The sequence below is a fragment of the Apium graveolens genome, chromosome 4 (assembly GCF_009905375.1).
Source record: "Apium graveolens cultivar Ventura chromosome 4, ASM990537v1, whole genome shotgun sequence".
Taxonomy (NCBI): Eukaryota; Viridiplantae; Streptophyta; class Magnoliopsida; order Apiales; family Apiaceae; genus Apium; species Apium graveolens.
Window position 1 is genome coordinate 302,108,378 of NC_133650.1, and position 22,204 is coordinate 302,130,581.

General features: G+C 35.4%; 3 protein-coding genes across 3 annotated transcripts; 1 reads left to right on the forward strand and 2 right to left on the reverse strand.

Moving 5' to 3' along the window:
- The first annotated feature begins 494 nt into the window (after window positions 1-494).
- Window positions 495-1,331, forward strand: LOC141719968 (uncharacterized). The gene has a single exon (XM_074522326.1). It carries the CDS (start codon window positions 495-497, stop codon window positions 1,329-1,331), a length of 837 nt encoding a protein of 278 aa, XP_074378427.1.
- A 5,590-nt stretch (window positions 1,332-6,921) lies between these two features.
- On the reverse strand, window positions 6,922-9,043 carry LOC141721430 (H/ACA ribonucleoprotein complex subunit 4-like). The gene has a single exon (XM_074524356.1). The coding sequence runs from the start codon at window positions 8,923-8,925 to the stop codon at window positions 7,219-7,221; it is 1,707 nt and encodes a 568-aa protein (XP_074380457.1). The 5' UTR covers window positions 8,926-9,043; the 3' UTR covers window positions 6,922-7,218.
- A 176-nt stretch (window positions 9,044-9,219) lies between these two features.
- On the reverse strand, window positions 9,220-10,395 carry LOC141719969 (uncharacterized). The gene is made up of 2 exons (XM_074522327.1): window positions 10,035-10,395; window positions 9,220-9,980 (listed from the first exon to the last, which is right to left on the reverse strand). Exons 1-2 carry the CDS (start codon window positions 10,393-10,395, stop codon window positions 9,220-9,222), a joined length of 1,122 nt encoding a protein of 373 aa, XP_074378428.1.
- Window positions 10,396-22,204: the final 11,809 nt, after the last annotated feature.

Genomic DNA, 22,204 nt, shown 5'->3' on the forward strand with positions numbered 1-22,204 from the left:
TGAACATGTGGAAATTGTTAAAATAAAGAATATAAAAGTTTAAATATAATAAGTGGTTGACGGGGTTCGAACCCTGAATTCATGAGAGTAGTTTAAATATTAATATAATAATATTTTATTATTACATTCAACGGTTCTCATCTTTTTGACTTTAGATATGACGGTTGTTATTTGTCGTACCAAACAACTATACCGAGTAACTGACTACCAAATAGAGGGTATTATGCTTATAATAGTATAATATAGATAGAAGTTTTTTGAGTTTAATAATCTACTTATAATTATAATTCGGTGATGAGTAAGAGTGATTTTTTAGCTAACCCAAATATTAAATATACGAAGGTAGGTAAAATGCAAAAACAAGAAATAAGTTGGGGGGCAAAGGGCGATAAACACGAACACAACCTTGACCCAGATCCAAACCAAAAATAGTGGGCGACCCCCAAACCACTTGACAAACACCCCCCTCAATTGTCATGATCTAACCATAACCCATGGACTCTACCCCAACCCCTGTCCCTGTTTCCACGCCCATCACCGATCATCTCAATCCCCCTTCTCATCACCCTGTTTCCAAACTCCCTGTCAAACGCAAAAACCAAATCTCTCTCCCCGACTCCTTTTCTCGCCGAGATTCTCCCTCCAAATTCCACCGTGTTTGGACCGAGCCTGACGAGATCCTGTTTCTCCAGTCTCTCGTTAATTCCCCTCCTCTCTCCTTCCCACGCGATCTCCACGTCTTTTTCACGAGTTTTTTGAATAATATATCCCGTACCTATTCCAAATCTCAGTTATCTGAGAAGCTTCGACGGTTGAGAAAGAAGTGGCGTGTGGTGTCCACGCGTCTCTCTAAGGGACTCCATTTGAATCGCTTGTCTCCTCATGATAAGATGCTTTTTGAGCTTTCGGAGATGCTCTGGCATCCTAATTACGCCAAAACGTCGCCGTTTGGGGCTTCTTTGCCCTCGATCACGGCTCCGATGATTACGATGACAGTAACAAGTGATGTTAATGTAATTGAGGATGATAAATGTGGCGGTGTCGAGTGTGATAAGGATGAGAATTGTTGCGTTGATGATGCGAAATTGGAGGAGAAATTGAGTAATGGTGGGAATGAGATTGGGAGAATTGTGGCGAAAACGGTTGTGGATGTGTTTGATGAGTCGGTGAAGTTTGTTAAGTCGGGGAAAAGGTTTTGTTACGGAGGAGGAGGAGGAGAGGGACAGTGTGAGAGTTTCGACAAGAGATGGCGGGAGCTGAGGGTTGTTGAAATGGAAGTGTTGGCGCAGCGATTGAGGTTGGCTGTTGAGGATTCTATCATGAAGCGATAATTGATAATTTAGGTGTTTTCCTTTTCTTAACTGTTTGTAGTTTGTATACTGCGAATATATGATCCTTCTGTTAGAGAAGGATGTTACCTTTGTCTCGAGATTTTAATATATATATGTTATGTCTTGTGTTGGCTGACTAGTACATTTGCTACTTGTGTTGCACTTGTTTTTGTGTGTTGTTCGTTTGTGCATGTTTTTTTCAGAATTTTCTCTTGTGACATGGATACTTAGATAGTTAGGTAGAGTAAACCTTAAGTGCAGTTCACGTATAAAATTATTAAATTAGGGATTAGGGACAGAGGATCATTGATAGTCTGTTAAGTGATGAATAATGCCATGGATTAGTTTTAGTACAGGCTTCAGTTATCTTAGTATAAAACTGGGGAATGGTCTCTTCTGGTTCTCAGAATGGTGGTTTTATTAGGGGGGACAGTATGCACATTTTTTTATGAACTGTTGCAGACATTGTGTTTCAATAGCAGGATTGCACATAACTTAACCACGCTGCATATTAGAATTTTCATTACTTGTACATAGTAGTAGGATTGTCCATGTACGAGCTGAGAGAGACTGTCATATTAACACAGGTCCCGGGAGTTACAGAATGTCCTTACTGAATCTTGTCATCCTGAAGAGCCCCCGTGTAAGAAAGGAACCCAGTGTAAGAAATTCTAAAGTTCCCCAAATGGAGGTTGTGTATGTTGAGTGCTTTCTTTGAAAGCCGATATCATTTTCTTTAGCATCTGTGGCGAGCTTTTATAGGTGTAAATGGCAGCATTGTTTTCTTTAGCATGTTACAGTGTCCAACAGAGATGGCAAGGTCGAGCCCACTTTGGCTTTTCTTGAGTTGGACTATTGACATGGCTTCCTGGCCAAGTAAAAATCTAGCAAGCTGCACTGCCTAGATTTTTTCTCCTGCAGATGGACGCAGGGACAAAGGTTGATTCTTGGAGATTATAACTTGTGGGACACCCAACGGATCTTGACCTACCACTCTATGATCAAAGATTAAAGTAGAAGTTTCATTTCATGGGAGTTCTATGCAAAATTTCATCCTAAAGTTCATATACAAGTTACTCACAGCTACCGGAAAACGATCCATGCCCCCACATGAGGTAGAGCATGTTTTACTCAAGTCTGTTCCTTTTACCATAAGCTAGTGATATTGAATTGAGGATTCAATTATCACAGTGATACTTATACAAGTTCTTTTAAGATAATTTTGGAATTAGTTCTTGTTTAGAAGATTAGGGATGGGGTTGTAGCTCACCTCGGGTGAATGTAATCCAACATCGTTGACTTAGCACACATTGAGGAAAAGAAGTAATTGAGGCAACCGGATCAGTCTCTTTGAAAGATTGAAATGCCCCTATATTCACATCAATTTTCAATGGTCACGGCCAGAGGTCGCGGCCCTTGATAGCTAGGACCTAGGAGGACCCGGACCCTTCATCTTGATGCATTGAAGAAGTTGTGTAACAACAATTCTTGACCAAGCTCAACTTTCTTAAAGACGGATCACAGTATTAAGTGGGGACTAGTTGAAACTTGATTACTCCCTGTTTACACTTTCCTTTTTGGGATGTCCCATCCAATTGTTTACATTTCAAAACTTTCAAAAATAGTAAAGTTTTTATAGTTTTTAAATTAACTACATCCACTATTTTCCTCCACTATAACCACTTTATACATATAATATTAATCGGTCCCACTACTTTACTCATTTTTTCAACTTTTTTCCACTATTTTATCATTTTTCTTAAACTCCGCGCCCCACCCAAATGTAAACATTTGGGAGGGACGGAGGGAGTATAATTTATAAATTTATAATATATATGCAATTTTTGCTCACACTTGACATATTTTAAGACTATTATAAAGTAAAGTTTTATAATATATTTTTATAATTTTCTGTTTCACTATAAAAATTTAAATATTATATTTTTATTCAAAAAATATTCAAAATTATTTAGAAAACCATATTTTACGGGAGTCTTATAATACGTGCCGATCACCTATCTCACAATATAAATGTAAAGAATTTAGAGGCACGGAGGGGAGTAGTAGGAGTGAATACTTTGTAAATAATTTTATATATATATATGTAGATCGATGAACATGAGTGCTTTTATGAATTTTATGTGCCCTGTGATTTATGAGTGAGTTGAAAGCTATAAGTTTTAATGTTTCAACAGACACCAAATACCTATTACTTCCCTCTGTCCCTCCCATTTGTTTACACTTTTCTTTTTTGGATGTCCCTTCCAATTGTTCATTTCAAAACTTTCCAAAAATGGTAAGGTTTTTATAATTTTTAAAATAACTACATCCACTACTCCTCTCCACTATACCCACTTTATACATATAATATTAATCGGTTCCACTACTTTACTCACTTTTTTAACTTTCCTCCACTATTTTATTATTTTTTTTAAACTCCGCGCCCCACCCAAATGTAAACATTTGGGAGGGACGGTTTACATTTGGGAGGGACGGAGGGAGTACTATGTACACAACCCACCAGTAATAATAAAAAAGGAAAAGGGGGCAGTTTTCAAGTCCAAAACCCATATTAACAACACTACGTACATTTCCATTATTAAAAATAGAACTCCCTCTTCTGTCCCATTCTATACGAGCAACTTTCCTTTTTTGGATGTACCAAAAAAAATGAACCTTTCATTTATAATATTTATTTAAGATTATCACAATCACACATTTATATAATACACTTACTTTAACATCCACTAACTCATTTTTATAGTTCACACCAAAGTCAATCATTAATTTCTTAAAAACTGTTCTAATCAAACAAGCTCATACATTATGGGACGGAGGGAGGGAGTATAATTTTACGGATGAATGTCCTTTGTTTTAGATACACATATTAAAGTGAAAAAATTCAATATTTCTACTTAATAGTATTGAACTTCACTTTTTTATAACAATAAAAAAAATAGTCTATTTTGTTTGCAATAATGAAAAATAATATTTTATACAACTTTAGCTTTTACCTATACCTATACAATTTTAGCTTTACACAACAAAGTTTGAATTATTAACTTGATATAGATGTCAAAAATTGAAGAAATTTCTGTTAGTGAAACCAGAAGTATTTCTCATTGTTACTATTAATATTAACTTTTTTCGTTTCAAAGATCTATCTAATATAATATCAAGATCCTAAACATTGGAGATTAGAGTTAAAAACAAGTAACATGCAAAAGTTGACAATAATAATGACCAGGACAACAAACGGTAAAACCGCCGGTTTTGGGCAAGTAATCTCATGTGATTTTATCACCCAATTTTACGCCTTACATAACGCATTCTTCTACAAATCTTTCCCTATAAATTAAAACACTCCCAACTTCATTCACATTCATATTGTTCAGCTCCTAGCAGCTACTTTGCGCTGCTTAGAGATGTCGAGGGGACGAGCATTGTTGATTTTCTCGTTGCTGTTCTTGCTTGCCGCATTCAACGTTGTCGAGGTACATAAACAGGATAACAGCATCGCTTGTTTTTTGTTGTGGTGCTAATGTGATTGTACTGATGGAATTTGATTTGGTTTGAATACAGGGATACAACAGGTTGCGGCCAAGAGATTGCAAACCGAGATGCACGTATAGATGCTCAGCGACTTCTCACAGAAAGCCCTGCATGTTTTTCTGCCAGAAGTGCTGTGCCAAGTGCCTCTGTGTTCCTCCGGGCACTTACGGCAACAAACAAACATGCCCTTGCTACAATCGCTGGAAGACTCAAGAAGGCCGTCCTAAATGTCCTTGATCTGTCTTTCATTCATCTATCATTGTCTTTTATCTTTCCCCAGATGTTAGTTCCATCAAGAAGTTTAGAAGAATATGACAATGGATACTGCTGTTAGTATCATTTTGCAGTGTCGTAACTTATTCACTATTACTCTATCTTCACATTCTTCCGTATTTACAATATATAACAGTAAGCGAAGGATTTATAAGTTACAAGCTATTTTGTATAAGTTGACTTGTTAGAGTATTACATATATACAGGGACTTTTCAAGTGAATACAAGTGCAGATGCACATTGTAACATCAACACAAAAAAATAAATCATGCGGAAGATATACTTATTTTCACTTATCATACCCTATACCAGTCTATATATACAAAACATTAAAAGGAACTTTAGTATTGGTGGTGGCAAGATTAGTCAGTGCTGCGCTTTCTACCCAGTATCTGCTGAAAATGCTGTAAAAATAAAAGGTGTGAATTTGGATTTCCCATGGTATATTCTCCCCTCTGCTTCTAATGGCGACCGCCATATGATTGTCCTTAATCCCCTTTACTTGTATCCTGTGTTTGTGGAAGATATATGATGTGCAATAAACAAGGCCTGCATGACCTTCGGGACAAGTAGCTGAATCCAGACCTCTAACTTTATACTCAGGTATGATCAGGAAACTAAAAGCAAATCAAGTGTATCAACATAGAAAGAGTAACTTTATACTCAGGTATGATCAGGAAACTAAAAGCAAATCAAGTGTATCAACATAGAAAGAGTTTGACCTGATAGCAGCCTTTGTTACAAGCAACTAAAACGGTCAAGACTCACAATTCACAAGACTATACTAGTTCTGCACCAGACTATACTTAAAACCTATACTTGTTCTGGAGTCAAGTTTTTACACTATATCCTCGATCACAATTCACAAGACTCGCAGGATGGCTGCAGAAGCAATTCTACCTCTCTAAAAAGAAATAATCAAATTATATTCTTACTGTCACTGGACAGAATTTGTTTATTAAAAACATAGAACCATATATTTTCACTTGCCTTTGTTAACTGTCCTTTTCTTAGTACTAGCACAACTGAGTACAAACCAACTTCAAAACTTATTTCTCAATACGCACATAATGATAATCCAATTTTAGGTGTTTCTGGTCAGAAGTGTTTATTAAAATAAAATAGTCATAAAACCATTGAAGCTTGAAATGTTCACACTGAGGATACCCCGGAGTTTGATATGTATCATTTTAAATCAATTATAAAACCATCATAGTTGGAATTCAGAAAGTTGTAAATGTGAGGTGATCACTGTTCAGAGATTCAATATACAAGTAAAAAGTTTTTCAGCCTACCGAAGTGAAGAGTATTAACAATTACAGAGTAGAAGGCCCTACAAAAAGGCAGAAGATCAAGTCCTTGAATAGGCAATCATCCGCTCGCCCACTATCCATGAGGTCGAGAGTTCAAGCATGTAGGTGTGACTCTTGATTATGTAGAACTTGTATAAATTAAAAAAAAAAAAAGTGTTAAGGGTTGGTCAGTCCATTCATGTCACGGGCTCAGATGGTTAAACATAGAGGTTGACATAGTGAGCTCTTGCCCAAACAACACTATTATAAAGCAAGTGCAAGAAAGCTCCGATATAAATCAGATAAGGCCTTGAATAAGAAAATAAACTGATATAAAGAGCTGCAGAAATACTAATAATAAAGTATAGTGCAAGTCAAAATATAATGCATCAGTATTAATCATTACTACCATTATCAATTTATAATATGATTCAAGGTTCCATCTTGTATCTAAAAAACAATAAGAAACAAAATAGCATCCAAACCAAAAGTTCATAAAAACAATAAGAAACAAAATAGCATCCAAACCAAAAGTTCATAAAAACAAAGTTATGAAATGAAAACATAAAGCTCTAAAATATTAAAACCTTTAACAAGCCTACCATTAACATAACAAAAGACCACAAAATGTAAACAAGGTCGATAGGCATCGGTGCATATCCCTCGAAAGTTGAAAATTGAGTTCAGAAAGATTACCAACAAAAGATAAAACCTCTCTGAGCACATATACATCCCTCTGAGATGATACAAAAGCGGGTATCGTAATCCCTCTATTCATCTGCCCCGTCTTTGCTCTTCTTCTTCTTTTTCTTCTTCTTCTCACTTTTGCTAGCACCATCATCACTGTCAACAGCAGCTGCAGGGGAATCACCATTCTCGGCATCTTTGCTCTTCTTCTTTTTCTTCTTTTCAGATTTCTCCTCAATCTCTGGTTCTTCCTTTTCCTTGCTCTTCTTTTTCTTCTCCTTTTTCGGTGTCTCCCCATCCGAAGCACCAACAGCAGCCTCATCATCGCCTCCCTTTTTCTTCTTCTTTTTCTTGTCTTTCTTCTCACTCTCTAAAGCTTCCTCAACCTTCACTTTCTTGGAAACTTCTGGTACAGGGCTAGCATCAGTCTCCTCCAGCTTCCTCTTATCCTTTTTCTTCTTCTTTTCATCAACCTCCTCAACAGCCTCTACCTTCACAGGTTCACTTACAGCCGCAAGGCTAGCAACAATAGAATCTCCACCAGTAGGAAGAACAACATTCCTCAACCACTCAGCTGGCGTCTTCTCATTCGGCTTCCCATGCTTATCCAATTTCCCCTCAGCAACCAACTTCTTCTTCATCGAAGCTTTAGGCCCTAACCCCCACTTCCTCGGATAAGTATCCCTATCCATCACAACCCTCTTAATCTTCGCAACAACACCATGATCACACGTCGCCATAACAGCCGTCGTCATCTCTGCAATCCCCAACGCAATCGCCTCTCCCTTAGTAGTCATCAAAACAACTTCCTCCCCAACTTCAACATCATTCTCAAACCTCAACAACCCGGGAATCATCAACTTAGCCCCATAACAAATAGCATTCACAGCCGAATCCTTCACAACCAACCTCTTATAACTAGTCAAAAGCACCTCTAACGGCATAATAACCCGTCTCAAATAACTCTCATCCCTAAAATTATCAAAAACCCATTGCGCATCCATCACATCATGCATTGTAACCATATTATCCTTCTCCCCCATAATCCCCGACCTAACTCTCCTCAACTCCTGCATATGAGCCCCAACACCCAAAATCAACCCCAAATGCACACACATTGTCCTAACATACGTCCCCGCCTCACACGATATCCAAAACACAACCAAATTCTTATCCGCATCATACTCAAGCATCTTACTCTCATAAATAGTCCTAATCCTCAACTGCCTCTTAACAGCAGAAATCAACGGAGGCCTCTGAAACACGGCGCCAGTCAAACTCTCCAACGCTCTCGCAACCTTCCCAACATCCCCAACCCCGGAATGCAATCTCGCAATACAAACATACTCCTTCCCCGCCCCTTGTTGGGACTTAACCAACCTAGTAGCTCTATCAATACATACAATTAAATTACCAGTAACCTTCGGGTCCAAGGTTCCACTATGTCCGGTTTTTTCGACACGAAGAATACGCTTAATCCAAGCAACAACTTCATGAGAAGAGGGATTAGCAGGTTTATCGAGGTTCATAACTCCGTATCGGATGTACTCTGCTAAGGGCCGTTTGAGCGGAGAAAAGCCGGATGGGAGAGGAGTGTAGTGGCCAGTACGAACATTTAATCTGTCGTAGTTTTTCAGCAGAATTGGCCATTGAGATGTGTCGATTGGTGGAGTGAATGATTGCGGTTTGATTAAGTCAGTTGAGTTGTTTTCAGTTGTGGTTTCGTTGTTGTTGGTGTCTTGGGGTTTGGTTTTCTTCTTTTTTTTGGTGGAGAGGTCAAGCTCAGACATGGCGGCGGCGCGGCGGGGATGATTAGTGGGGGAAGGAGGGGGTGGTTATTAGGGTTTTGGAGGAAATGAAAAGGGGGTGGGGAGGTGAGTGAAGTGAGGGTGTTTGAGGAGGAAGAGAAGAGATGGCTAGGGTTTAGGATTAGGGGTTTTTCGAGGTTGGTTTGGTAATTTACTTTCTTGTTTTATTAGTTTTTTCAATTTTATATTTTAATTCTAAAAAATTAAGTGGGCTCGGGAATCAAAACTAGAACTATGTAAGAAAAAAAAAATTAAAATAAACCGTACTTGCATAAATTAATTTGCTTTTAGAGTAAGGTTACAAATGATCAAATCAGGAGCGGTACATATCCACTCTTGTAAACCAGACATAGAATGAGCACCCTTTGCTAACAAATGGGCAACACTATTCGCTGATTTAGGAGTAAATACAATTAACACTTCCTCAAAGTGTTTGATTAATTCCTTACAATCGTCAACAATGCAATCAAAAGTTGAACACCCTTGATTATCCTTATCCGCGTTGATTGCTTCCACCAAAATTTTGGCATCCGTCTCAAACACGCACTTAGACGAGCTCCAGCCTTTAGTCCAAGATAAGGCCTCACGCATGCTCAACGCTTCAGCCAACTTTGGTAAGTACCCAACTTGTACCTTGTTAATTCTTGCACGAAGGAATTGGCCTCTATCATCTCTTGCCACACAGCCCAGACCTGTCACCCCTCCCGCTAAGTCACAAGATGCATCCGTGTTTATCTTCACCCATTGATCTGGAGGCTTAGACCAAAGAGACACGCGTTTTTGTTGCTGCTGCTGTGAACTACCCTCAATTACCTCTGTAGCCTTACGCCAATCAGAAAACATATTTAAAGCCATAGACTTTATACCAAAAACTGATACTATCATTTTCTCCCATATTAACTTGTTTCGTCTATACCATAAAGCCCAGCATATCATTCCAAACATACTTCCTTGCTTCTTACTTCCTGCGAACAAGAATCTTTTAGCCACCTGCATTACTGTTTCCCCTGGCATTACAGATATAAGACCCTCCATACCTACAGCGGTTCATACCTCACGAGCAAAGCTACATTGAAATAAAATGTGCAAACCATCTTCTGTAGCAGTTTGGCACCAAGCACATATGTCCAGTATATTCACTCTTTTACTTATCAGATTAACAGCCGTTGGGATCACGTCTTTACACATACGCCATACAAAGCTAACAACTTTTCCTGGAAGCTTTAAATTCCAAACTTTATTCCAAAACATTCTATCAGGACACTCGTTTTCTCCTTTGATCATACGATAACAACTTCTAACTGTAAATTTGCCTGTGTCACTAAACAACCGGTACCATGAATCTGCTCGTTTACGGATTGGAATATGAACCTGCTGAATTAGTTCTTTATCTCTTTTATTACATATGTCGTCCAATATCTCTTTATCCCATTCCACCAGGTCTTCTGTCATCAGATTCTTTACTAAAATATGATCCAATTGTGGTTGTTTATCCGTTGTCATGAAACCATTATGCACATATGGTAGCCACGGATCATGCCAGACCAGCGTGCTAGCACCATCTCCTATTCTCTTCCTTGAACCCTGTTTTACTATCTCTTAAGCTTCCAATATACTACGCCAAATATAACTCGGGTTTGTTCCAACTGTAGCATTCAAGAAATCAGTCTGCGGATAGTATCTGGCCTTCATCAATGCTGTAACCACGGGATTACAATTATTAATTAACCGTCATGCTTGTTTTGCCAACATTGCAACATTAAATTCTCACAGCTTTTTAAAACCAAGCCCCCAGCTTCTTTTACCTCACATAACTTATCCCATGATAACCACCTTATTCCTCCACTCAAACTATTTTTGCCCCACCAAAAAGCATTAAACTTCTTCTCAATCTCATCACATATTTCCCGTGGAATTAACATCAAACTCATCCAGAAATTTGGGACTGTTTGAGCTGATGTTTTTAATAGCAAAATCTTTTCAGCTTTTGATAGTGATTTATTTCCCCATGTTTGAAGTTTTTGCTCCACTCTATCAGTCAAGAAAGAAAAACTTTTTACTCGATTACGACTGATAACCATAGGCATTCCCAAATAGTTGTCAGGCTTATCAATTTCCATCACCCCCAGCTCAGAGCACACCTTTACTCTATCATCCTCTCTCGTATTAGGAGAGAAAACTACTGTGGATTTTCTAAAATTAATTTGTTGCCCCGATATAACCTCATATCTTTGCAAGACTTGTTTAACACTATTTGCTTCTGCCTCCATAGCCTTAAAAAACAGATAACAGTCGTCTAGAAAAAATAAATGAGATATACTTGGTGCTCCCTTAGCCATTGTACACCCGTGTATTAACCCAGCCTCAACGTTTCTTCTCAACATTGCGCTTAAACCTTCTGCACACATGATATAGATGTAAGGAGAGATTGGATCCCCTTGACGTACCCCACGTGTTGGAACTACTCGACCAAACTCCACTCCATTCTGTATAAATCCATATGACACATACATGATAAAATACATCATCCTGTTAATTTTAAAGTTCATGAAAGCCAAACCTCACCATCATATTCCGAATAAACCCCCACTCTAATATGTCATATGCCTTCGATATATCTATTTTCAACCCCGCCAGTCCCCTATTACCCTGAGTACGTCTCCTCATGTAATGATTCACTTCGAAAGCAATCATTGTGTTATCAGTTAAGAGACATCCCTGAACAAACGCACTCTGTACTTCAGAAATCACAGAGCTTAAGCATGGTTTAAGTCTGTTAACCATTACTTTAGAAAGTATTTTGACTAACACATTACAAAGTGAAATGGGGCGTAAGTCTATCATATGTTGTGGTGTTTTAGTCTTAGGGATCAACCTTATTACAACATAGTTAACCTGATTGGGAAGCTCACCATACCTGAAAAATTGTTGACAAAAGGAGACTACAACACTACCAACAATACTCCAAAAAGTCTGATAAAAACCTGGATTCAGACCGTCTGGTCCCGGGGCCTTATCTGGGTGCATGGAGAAAGTTGCCTCATTTACTTCTTCAGGTGTAATATCTGCTAATAAAGTTTCATTCTCACCGTCAGACACCTTCTTAATCACCTCTCTGTCACACAACCTTCCATCCAAAGTCTTTGCTTGAAATAGATTTGAGAAATACTCTTCAATAACTGCATGTATCCCCTCATTACTATCTACCCATTCGCCCTCAGTATTTTTGATGTGTTGCAGCAGGTTCCTTTGTCTTCAAGTAGAAGCATATGTATGGAAAAAACGTGTATTTTTATCCCCACTTTGCAACCAAAATTGTTTGACAAGCTGCTTCCAGTATATCTCCTGTTTTTCTAAAAGCTGCATATATTCCCACCGAACATCGTTATACAATTGAATACCCTGTCCATCCCTTCTTGATCGTAACCTACGTAGCCTTTCACGACATTGACCTATCTTCTACTTAAACTCCCGTCTTTGGTCTCCACCCCACTCATGTAGCTCATTGCAGCATCTTAAGATTTTTTTCATTATATCTTGGTTATCCGTTTCCTGCCAACAACATTTTACAATTTCTTGACATTCCTTCTCACGAACCCAACTATTTTCAAATCTAAATCTCCTCTGTCTGGTCTCAAAAACTCTTCTATTCAAATTCAAAAACAGTGGTAAGTGATCAGACGTGGTCACCTCCTGCACTTAAACTTCCGCTAAGGGAAACAAATTACGCCATTCATTATTAGCAAGCCCACGGTCCAATCTCTCTTGTACCCAACCTTGCTTACCACGTGACTTTTCCCATGTAAATTTTTCACCCTTAAAACCCAAATCTGTTAAACCACATGAGGCCACTGCATCTCCAAATCCTACTAAAAGATTTCTTGGCTGAGGTCTACCCCCTCTTTTTTCATCTGTGAATAACATATCATTAAAATCACCGATCACACACCACGGAAGTGTTGATCTTCTAGCTAGCTCGTAAAGAATAGCCCAAGATTCTCTACGTCTCTCTCTTTCAGGACATCCATAAAATCCCGTGTAACGCCATAGTGCCACGTGAATATTTTCCACTTCAAAATATTCACGTGGGACGATGGCGTTACACGGGATTTTATGGATGTCCTGAAAGAGAGAGACGTAAAAAATAAGTCTGACTAATATAGGACTTGCGTGAGTTTAATCATAAAAAAATATGATTGAATAACTTAAGTGGTTAAAAATTTATCTTATATCATTTAGGTCCTAAATTCGACGAAAAAATTATTTGAACTGATATTTATTTATAAAGTTCATTTTTTAAAGAAAAATATCCAAAAAGAGTCACTATCGCTCACTAGTACTTTTATATTGTTCTATTTATCATAAGTCATAATTATGTTTCGAGAAATAATAGGAACCTGGAATTTTTTTAAGTTCACTTTTATCTGGCATGTGAATTTCATAAAGTCATGCACCACCGGTATGAATTCACAAATTAAAAATTATCATATGTAATAGTGAAATTATTTTTGAAACTCTAGTCTGGTTGCGCCTATATTAATGATAAATATCTTTGTTGTGAAATAAAAATTAGGGTGTGTTAGTAGTTAATGTTAAGTTTTGTGAGTTTCGAACTTTAACGATTGTTCTCGCGTTTGGGACTGTTTGTCATCGCAAGATACCTACGTATATCTGTATTGTAGAGAATCAAGTAAAAAACGTAGTTCTAGGCTCATGGGTAGAGCCCTTTATATAGAGTTGAGTGTAGGGTTATACTTTTGCTGGGAGACTTGGTGGACAAGTCTCCAACTTATATGGTAATTAGGACTCATGTAAGGGAAGGAATTCAAGAACCTTCTTTGTAGTAGTTTGTGTTCGTTCTGGACACATATCTCTGGTTTTATAGTCGTATTAGGCTTAATCCGTGGACAACTCATGTTTGTGGACCTTTACGACCTCTATTAGTGGGTCTTGACCATTTGGGCCGTCTATAGCATGTTATGTGCCTAGACCAGCTTGGTCTGTATTGGGCTCTGGACAAGAAACCCAAGTATAATTAATTTGACATTTAATGTGTCTTTAGAATGTATTTTCTATCCATATTATTTGCACCCCCAACTTCCAAGAATACTGCTTGAATTTTCACGGAAGTTATTAAGGTCTATTCGCGACTCGGGGTACTTTTAGCTCTTCTCGGATATCGGCCCTTCATGAGTATTTATTATTTTATCGTAAAGTATGGAGCGACCTACACGTTTACAAAGACTTATATAGTGTAAGTATACACACTTAAGGTCTTTGCACAGGCTAATTGGATAATGTTTAACACTAAACGGTCCTGATCAACCCCCCAGGTTCCGGGAAAAGTTTGATAAATCGGGACTAGAAAGCGAGCGTTTATCACTCCTTAACCTTCGTCAAGGTTAATTATAGGGTAAAAACTACTAACAGACCCTAAGCGGGGCTAATCGGCCCTAATCGGGACTAATTTTCATGTATGAACTGCTAACTAAGTGTAAAAGAACCTAATTTTAAGCTAGAATACATTGGCCTTAATCGAGACTAATCTACCCTAATCGGGGCTAGTTTGTCTTAATCAGGACTAATTAGTATGCATAAGACACTAATTACCCCTTATTCACAATAATCACGTGACTCGATAGGTTAAACGGCTCTAATCGGGGCTAATTATATCACACGAATCACTAATTCTTCTCAATTCATGTTACCACGTGTAATATACACTAATCGACCCTAATCGGGGCTAAATCTTACTAATTGGCCTTAATCGGGGCTAAATTTAAAATCCTGATAATTTTAAATAAAATCGATTTTTTTTCAATTTTTTCAATTTTTGCACAAAATTTCAAAAAAAAATCGCATGAGGGTCTCCGGAATTTTGCAGGACCCTCTGGACCAGCCTGCGGGAGGTCCTGCTTACCATTTTGGCCTAGTTAGCCTCTCCCGGTCGGCCTATGGGCAGAACCCCCTGCTGGCCAGGGGTGGTTGTCATGATTATTTTTTTTCTAGAACCTTTTATCTAACTTCAAGCTCTTCATGCAGCTTGCTAGGCTTTGTCTGCTCTTGTTTGGCAATGGAGTTCACCTCATGGTGGTCCTAGAGCCCCTTGTGGCTCTTATGTCCTTGTTTCAGTGAACGTCATGTACTCGTTCTACTGAACGTTATGTACTTGTTCTATAGAATGTCCTGTACTTGTTCTACAGAATGTTTTGTACTCCATTAAACTTGTTCTCGTAGACGTTCTATTCTTTATGAAACTTGTTTTCGATCGGAGCAAAAACAAGAGGAGGGAAAACTTTCATACTTTTCAAGAATTTTCAAAAAACTTAACATGAGGGCCATCGAAAAACCTTCTAAAGGCCCTAGGGCTATCCTGCAGGTGGCCATGGGGCCACCTGCAGGGTGGTCTGGTCGGCCGGGAGGAGCTATATTATCATGGACGTGAACTTGATTAGGCTTTGATTAAACCCGTTGAGATGCTTTCGTTGATATCTCGGGGTTTGGTTTTTTTCTTCTTTTTGGTGGAGAGGTCGAGCTTAGAAATGGCAGCGGCGCGACGGGGATGATTGATGGGGTGGAGAGGAGGGGGTGGTTTATTAAAGTTTTGGAGGAAATGAGAAAAGGGGGTAGGGAGGTGAGTGAAGTGAGAGTGTGTGCGGAGGGATAGAAGAGATGGCCAGGGTTTAGAAATACGGGTTTTTCGAAGGTTGGTTTGGTAATTTTCTTTGTGTTCTATCATTTATTTTAATTTTTCATATTTTAATTCTAAAAAAAATCAGTGGGAATCAAAACTAAGCTCTTTAGGAAAAAATAACTGGACTCTTAATATGTGCTTGAGTTTAATTGTTGGAAAAATGAAGTCGCCTTATTACTTACTGCTATAACCGAGTAAAATATTGATTTAAAATCGAAATCGAACCGATTTAAATGGCTCGATTCAGATTATACGTTTCAACCAAATCGAAAAAAACAGAACCGAACAAATTACTAATATTAATAAATATTATATTATATTTGTATAATACATATAATACATATATTATTTATGAATTTTTTAAAAATCATAACATTATTGTTATATTTCAAATTTAACCTGTAATTTGTAAAAATATATATAATGGGCTTTTTCTTGGTATGTAAATTATTGGGCCTCAGCCTAGATAATTAGTTGATCAGTTTAAGGTGTCTTACAAATTAGGTCGATTACAATTATACAAGTGACTAGCGAGCGACTAAACAAGTCACATAGTAAAAGGCTGAGTGAGAGTATAAAAAAATTAGATCTATTTTTCTCGACGATTCAACCATGTTTGGGAATAAAATTTCTCAACAAGGAGCTCAACAAGAATAAACTCAATAACAAACAGCTGAAAAGGTATATTAATCTTTGATTACATGTTAACTGTTGTATTAGAATCTTAATTATTATCTTTGAATTGCGTGTATCAATTTTTCTCGTTTTTATATTGCTTTTCATTTTTATATTTATCGGTTTTGTAATTCACACTGAACCGATTAGAACCGGTCCGAGACTTTTTAAACCGAATTCGAACTGACAGTTGTGATATTTACTTTTTCGATTTTATATAAAAACCGAACTGATTCGGTCCATAATCTCCCTTGCTCAGTACTTGGTAGTACTTTTATATTGTTCAATTTATCACAAATCATAACTATATTTCGAGAAATGATCTGGATGCCAACATATTTGTATGTTCAATTATGTCTAGCAGGTGAATTTCATAAAATCACGCACCGCCAATATGAATTCACAAATTAAAAATTGTTATATGTTATTTAAAAAAAAATAGTAATTTGTTTTTTGAAAACTCTAGTATCGCTACTCCTATATTAATAATAAACATCTTAAAATCTACCACCCGCACGTTGGTTGACTGACTAGGCTGTTCTCCTCTCCGCACATGAGCCAAAAAGACTACGACATGGCAACACCTAGATAACAATTCAATTCAAACTTCCCTTACATTGAGGTACATAATCAATACAGTATAATCTGAGAATAAATAACGTGAAAAAACGGAGACCTATAAAAATAAAGGAAAGTTGTTTTCTTTCAATTTTGCATTTGTTTATGAAAAATACTTACACGTGGACTCAATTTTCTTTTTAAAAAATAATATATAATATCACTTTATTTGTAACATCCGGGACATAGCGTATAATTATTTTTTTATCAACAAATGACTATTATGTGATTATTATGTGAATTTTTGGTCAATTATTTGATGATTGATAATAATATTTGGATGTTTATATATAATAAAATGTGAGTATGTTAATTTTAATATGTCCAGAATAAAATATAGATAATTAAGGTATTTTTCTGATAATTTTTGAAGTGTTATATGATTTTATAATGATTTATGAATTTATTAATTATTTCCTGAATAATTATAAAACTATTTTAAAAAGCCGGTAATCGTCCAACTTCAACCGTTTTTACGTTTTTAATACCCGAAACTCTTCCGAAAACTCCTTCCTAACCTAATCTGGTAATTTCAGACATTTTCCGTGTTTTGACTTTTTCAATCCGGATTACGGTTTGACCTGTGCGCGTCCCGGCGCAAGATTTTCAATACGATAATCATTTCGATAAATCAACAAAACCCGTATTCTCGAAAGACGGAATAATATTACGTTATTTTCGTATAAAGTGTTTTATAAGAAGCCCAGTTTGGATAATTATCCAATACGAGTATCAAATCGGATCGTCTTTGCAGTTACTTAATGGTTAAGTAACTAATTTATCGATCCAACACGAACCAATATTTCATAAATATAAATAGCCCTTTTTATTATTTTATTTTATTCGTATAATCATAATCAATCAGTAGAAACCGATAAAATACTGAGAAAACCCTAAAAACACCGTGTTCTTGATAATCAAACTCGCAAATGAAGACGTTATTGAACTCCGATTTGGGCGTGTAAGTAGTCGAATCGAAGCTTGTAAAAAGTACTTTCAAAATATACAATCAATTTCACTGCAGATTTAGCAGGTATCAAGTTATTGATTTTTAAAAATTCGAAATTATATGATTTAAAATATGAAATTTTGCAAATGTGATTATTTGATTGTTTTGTTGATTCCATGTCGTAGAACATGTTTTTCTGGCCAATTTCATATATTATACTTCAAAAATAGAGTTCAATAACATATAGTAATTGAGGTTTAATTTTCTGGAAATTCGAAATTAGGGTTCTTAGTGTTCTTGAGTTGAAATTTGGGGCTTTTTGATTTACGAATCGTTTGATGGTTTTGATGCTTAAATAAGCTTTATTATTGAATTTATAACTGATTGGTATATGGAATCAGTGATTATAACCCCTGGAACTGTATAATTAAGTTCGTATTTTTTTAAACTTTGATATAATTTTCTTTGTTATATAATTAATGTTTGATGATTGTGATAACGTGAATAGTTTCTGAATATCATGAGCTTCATTTTGCCATAAAAATCACTGAGTTTGGTTCAGTTTCGCAAAAAATCGATGTTTTCCGATTTGGGGTCACCGGTATTCGAGCAGATGGGCAGAAATCGTGTAGTGATGGTTGTTTATGATTGTTGTGATTGATTTTGTGTTGTGGAACTGAAATGGAACGTTTTGGCTTTAAAAACGACGAGAAAAGAAGCAAAAACGGGGGGGGGGGATTGGGATCGCCGGAGCTGGCCGGGGAGTCACCGGATTCTACCATGGTTTCCGGCGATCTCTTCGCCTGTTCTTGGTGGATCCAATTACCCGGTTTTGACCCGACTGTCTGACACGGGTTTGATCTGAAAAATCCTAAATTTGAAATCCTGAAAGTGTTTTTGGAATTTCTGTTTTTATTCTAAATAAAAATTCATTTCTTTTATTGCAAAAATTGTTGTAATTCAAAATTTAATTTAGTTAATAATTTAAAATAATTAACTGAATTATATTAATACCAGAAAATTATTTTTGTTATTATTTTCAAAAATATAAATTTGATTTAATTATTTATGATTTATTTTAATTAATTATTTATGGATTTAATTGATTGATTAATCCATTTAATTAGTTAATTTTATATATAAATAGTTAAATAAAATATAATTATTTATAATTAAGCCAAATAATGATTTAAAAATCATTTCGTGGTTTTAAAAATTATTTAAAAATTCAATTAATATCATTATTAATTGAATTATTCTTGTTTTATTCATAATAAATAGACCGTTCGTCCGTTTAATATGAAACGAACGCGTCTAGACTCAGAAAAATATTCTTCTTTCATTAAAAATACTTTCGAGACATAAAATCTTTCATTTCGAAAGGTCGCTAAATTTTGTAAACATTTTTGAGTCGCGTGATTATTGTAAAATTGTATTTCGACTCGATTTCAGTTTTGAACATACTGAGTCAAATGTTTTGACGAACTGAGTTATATGTTATGTGAAATATGTGATACGTGCCTTATGTGTTTATGTGTTATGTGAACTATGAGTCCACGTGTCTATTAAACTTTATATGATTCAAAGATGATCCTTATCTGTTATTATCGGGCGGGTAGACGATAAGGATAAACGTATAGACTAGACAATTATATATTGTCAGTTAATTGAGTGGTATCTTTTATGATAGATACATAGTGCGAGGCATTCAAAGCCATACATGGATGGTGAAAGTAAAGCCTGATTATGTATGGTAATGGAACGAGTAGATACAAAATAGATGAAAGTATAGAATAACAATTGAAGATTAAAAAGCGGATCAATTGAGGCAAGTATTCCTAACCTTTCTTCTAAAATACTGCAAATATTTCTTCGTTCTTATTCTAAGTTCAGAATAGTTAAATGTTTTTATATTTCGCTGTAATTACTCTTATTGATGCAAGTGCCTTTTGATTTTGTTCCTTAATTATCGATTGATCTCTTGAGCAAATACCCATTCTTTTGGGTTATTTGCGAACCCTGAATTGGGATGTTTTGAAATCAAAATGAGTTGACATCAAAATACTCCACGGACTGAATGGTTACGATGAGGGCCATGAATAAGCTGGACCCTAAGGGCTAGAATTGATTGGTCCCTTGATTATTAGGTCATAGTTGCCTGGGTACCCCATATGTTGGTGGGTCTATGCAGTTGGGTATAGATCCGCACTATATCCTGACTGATCAACAAGTCATAATGCATATGTTGGTTTCCAGTGTCCAGTCTAATTTATTGTTGATCGCCATTAACGACATTCCTTCTTGAAAAGTTTATGATTACAAAATCAAACAAAGATTTGATTCAAAGAGATGAATCAGTGAAACGTTCACTGTTCTTTTACAGAAAAATGTGATTTATGATTAAAGGCCAACGAGGGCCGATGTTTTATTCGCTCAACTGTTTTAAATAAATAAAGATGTTTTGAAATCATTCAACAAAAATCGTTTCCAGAAGTTTCTTTGATCTAATACCTAGAAACCATTTATGATACTTGTTGGACATTTTTGTCTCACTCTTGCTTTGTGAAATCCTTTTTCTTTCAGTATCAAATAAGGGCAAAAGTTAATAGTTTTCAATAGACTGCAAAAGTGAAGAGATTCCAGAGTGATCAATACGAGGAAATTAGTAAAGATGTAATGGAATTGTATTTTAGATATTGTAATTTTAGAAGGTTAAATTCTTGTTTCATACCATAACATGTAAGCGATCCGGATTAATGAGGGGTTATTTGTATATTTGTTTTAATATACATGTTTATATTATTTAAAGTTGTTTAGTGACACCCAATCCTGACCCCGGATTTAGGGATGCTACATTATCGGTATAATAATACCTCTTTTTCTAAAATATCTCTATTTCTAAAATACTTATATATATATATAAATATATATAAGTTAGGTTATATGGAGTCCCCTATTTCATTGGAGTCCTTGGAGTCCATATATGTTCTGCAAGTAAAATATAAATTAAATTGATACAAAACGTATTATTTTTCGAATGATATACTACAAATATCACCAATTTATTGAAAATTTTGCAGATTGCATAGATTTTACAAGTAGAATGTTGCAAAATATATTATTCTACAAAACATGCTTAGTTTGCAAAATATAAATGTTCATGTTGCACAACATACATATTGTACTTGTAAATATATTAGATTTGTATGATTTTATTGAAATAATGATATTTGTGAAACATGTTTTGCAAGATAACACGTTTTAGAAGATATTTTTTTTTGCAGAACATAGATGGACTCCGAGGACTCCAATTAAAAGGTGTACTCCATAGAACTTTATTCTCTCTCTATATATATATATGTACTATTATATTAAAAACGAAACAATTAAAGTTTGGTTGGTAGTCGATATGGTCACCGTAATAATTGTAATATTTAGAATAAAACACTTTCACAAATATATAAATATCCATTACAGAATTATAATATGTCTAATGGTTTTCGTTAAAATAAAATAATATATGAAATTAATCTAGATATAATGTTATCAAACTACCGGTCGGGCTAAACAAGATTATATTATTGATCTAATTTTAAATAAAGAAATAAAAAAATTACAAATAGTTAGTTGGATTTGAAGAATCAAGCTAAAATAAAATAAGAATTATTATCAAATCTTATTATTAAAATTTCAAATAAATAAGTTTCATAACTTAATTTTTTTTCAAATTAAATTCAAAAAAATTATGTAATATTAAAAATAAGTTGTGCATCGCACGGATTTTAGGCTAGTAAATATATAATATACGAAACATTAATTTTTTGGTTGGTACAACCCTTTTTTTAATTACATAATTATCTGTTCCTAAAAAAATCGATAGTTTACTTAATTAACATTAATTGATATAGAACCAAATACTTTTTTTAAGTAAAATACATTGTCTTTTTTTATTTTCACCAACTAAAATAACCATTTCTCTATAAATATTTTAGACAATTCTTTTTAATATATACCTTTGTTTAAGTATAACACGTTGTCTTTTTATTTTCTCCAACTAAAACAACACTTTTTCTAGACACATTGTAAACAATTTTTTTAATATATACTTATTATCTATATATCAATTTATTTTTCTATCAATACTATTATATAATAGACGAAACATTAAAAGTTTGGTTGGTCGGCCAGTCATGCTAATTCTAATTGATATTGAAGTCAACTTTCTATGTTATTCCAAATTCTAATTTATATTAAAGCCTTTTCATTTTCTCTAGCTAAAACAACATTTTTTCTAGACACATTGTAAACAATTTTTTTAATATATA

What these genes read in the sequence shown, in the direction of transcription:
- LOC141719968 (XM_074522326.1), top strand. Translation starts at nt 495, where the DNA reads ATGGACTCTACCCCAACCCCTGTCCCTGTTTCCACGCCCATCACCGAT.
- LOC141721430 (XM_074524356.1), bottom strand. Translation starts at nt 8,925, where the DNA reads ATGTCTGAGCTTGACCTCTCCACCAAAAAAAAGAAGAAAACCAAACCC.
- LOC141719969 (XM_074522327.1), bottom strand. Translation starts at nt 10,395, where the DNA reads ATGACAGAAGACCTGGTGGAATGGGATAAAGAGATATTGGACGACATA. An exon ending in CCAAACTGCTACAGAAGATG is followed by an intron (nt 9,981 to 10,034) that starts GTTTGCACATTT and finishes GAACCGCTGTAG; the next exon opens with GTATGGAGGGTCTTATATCT.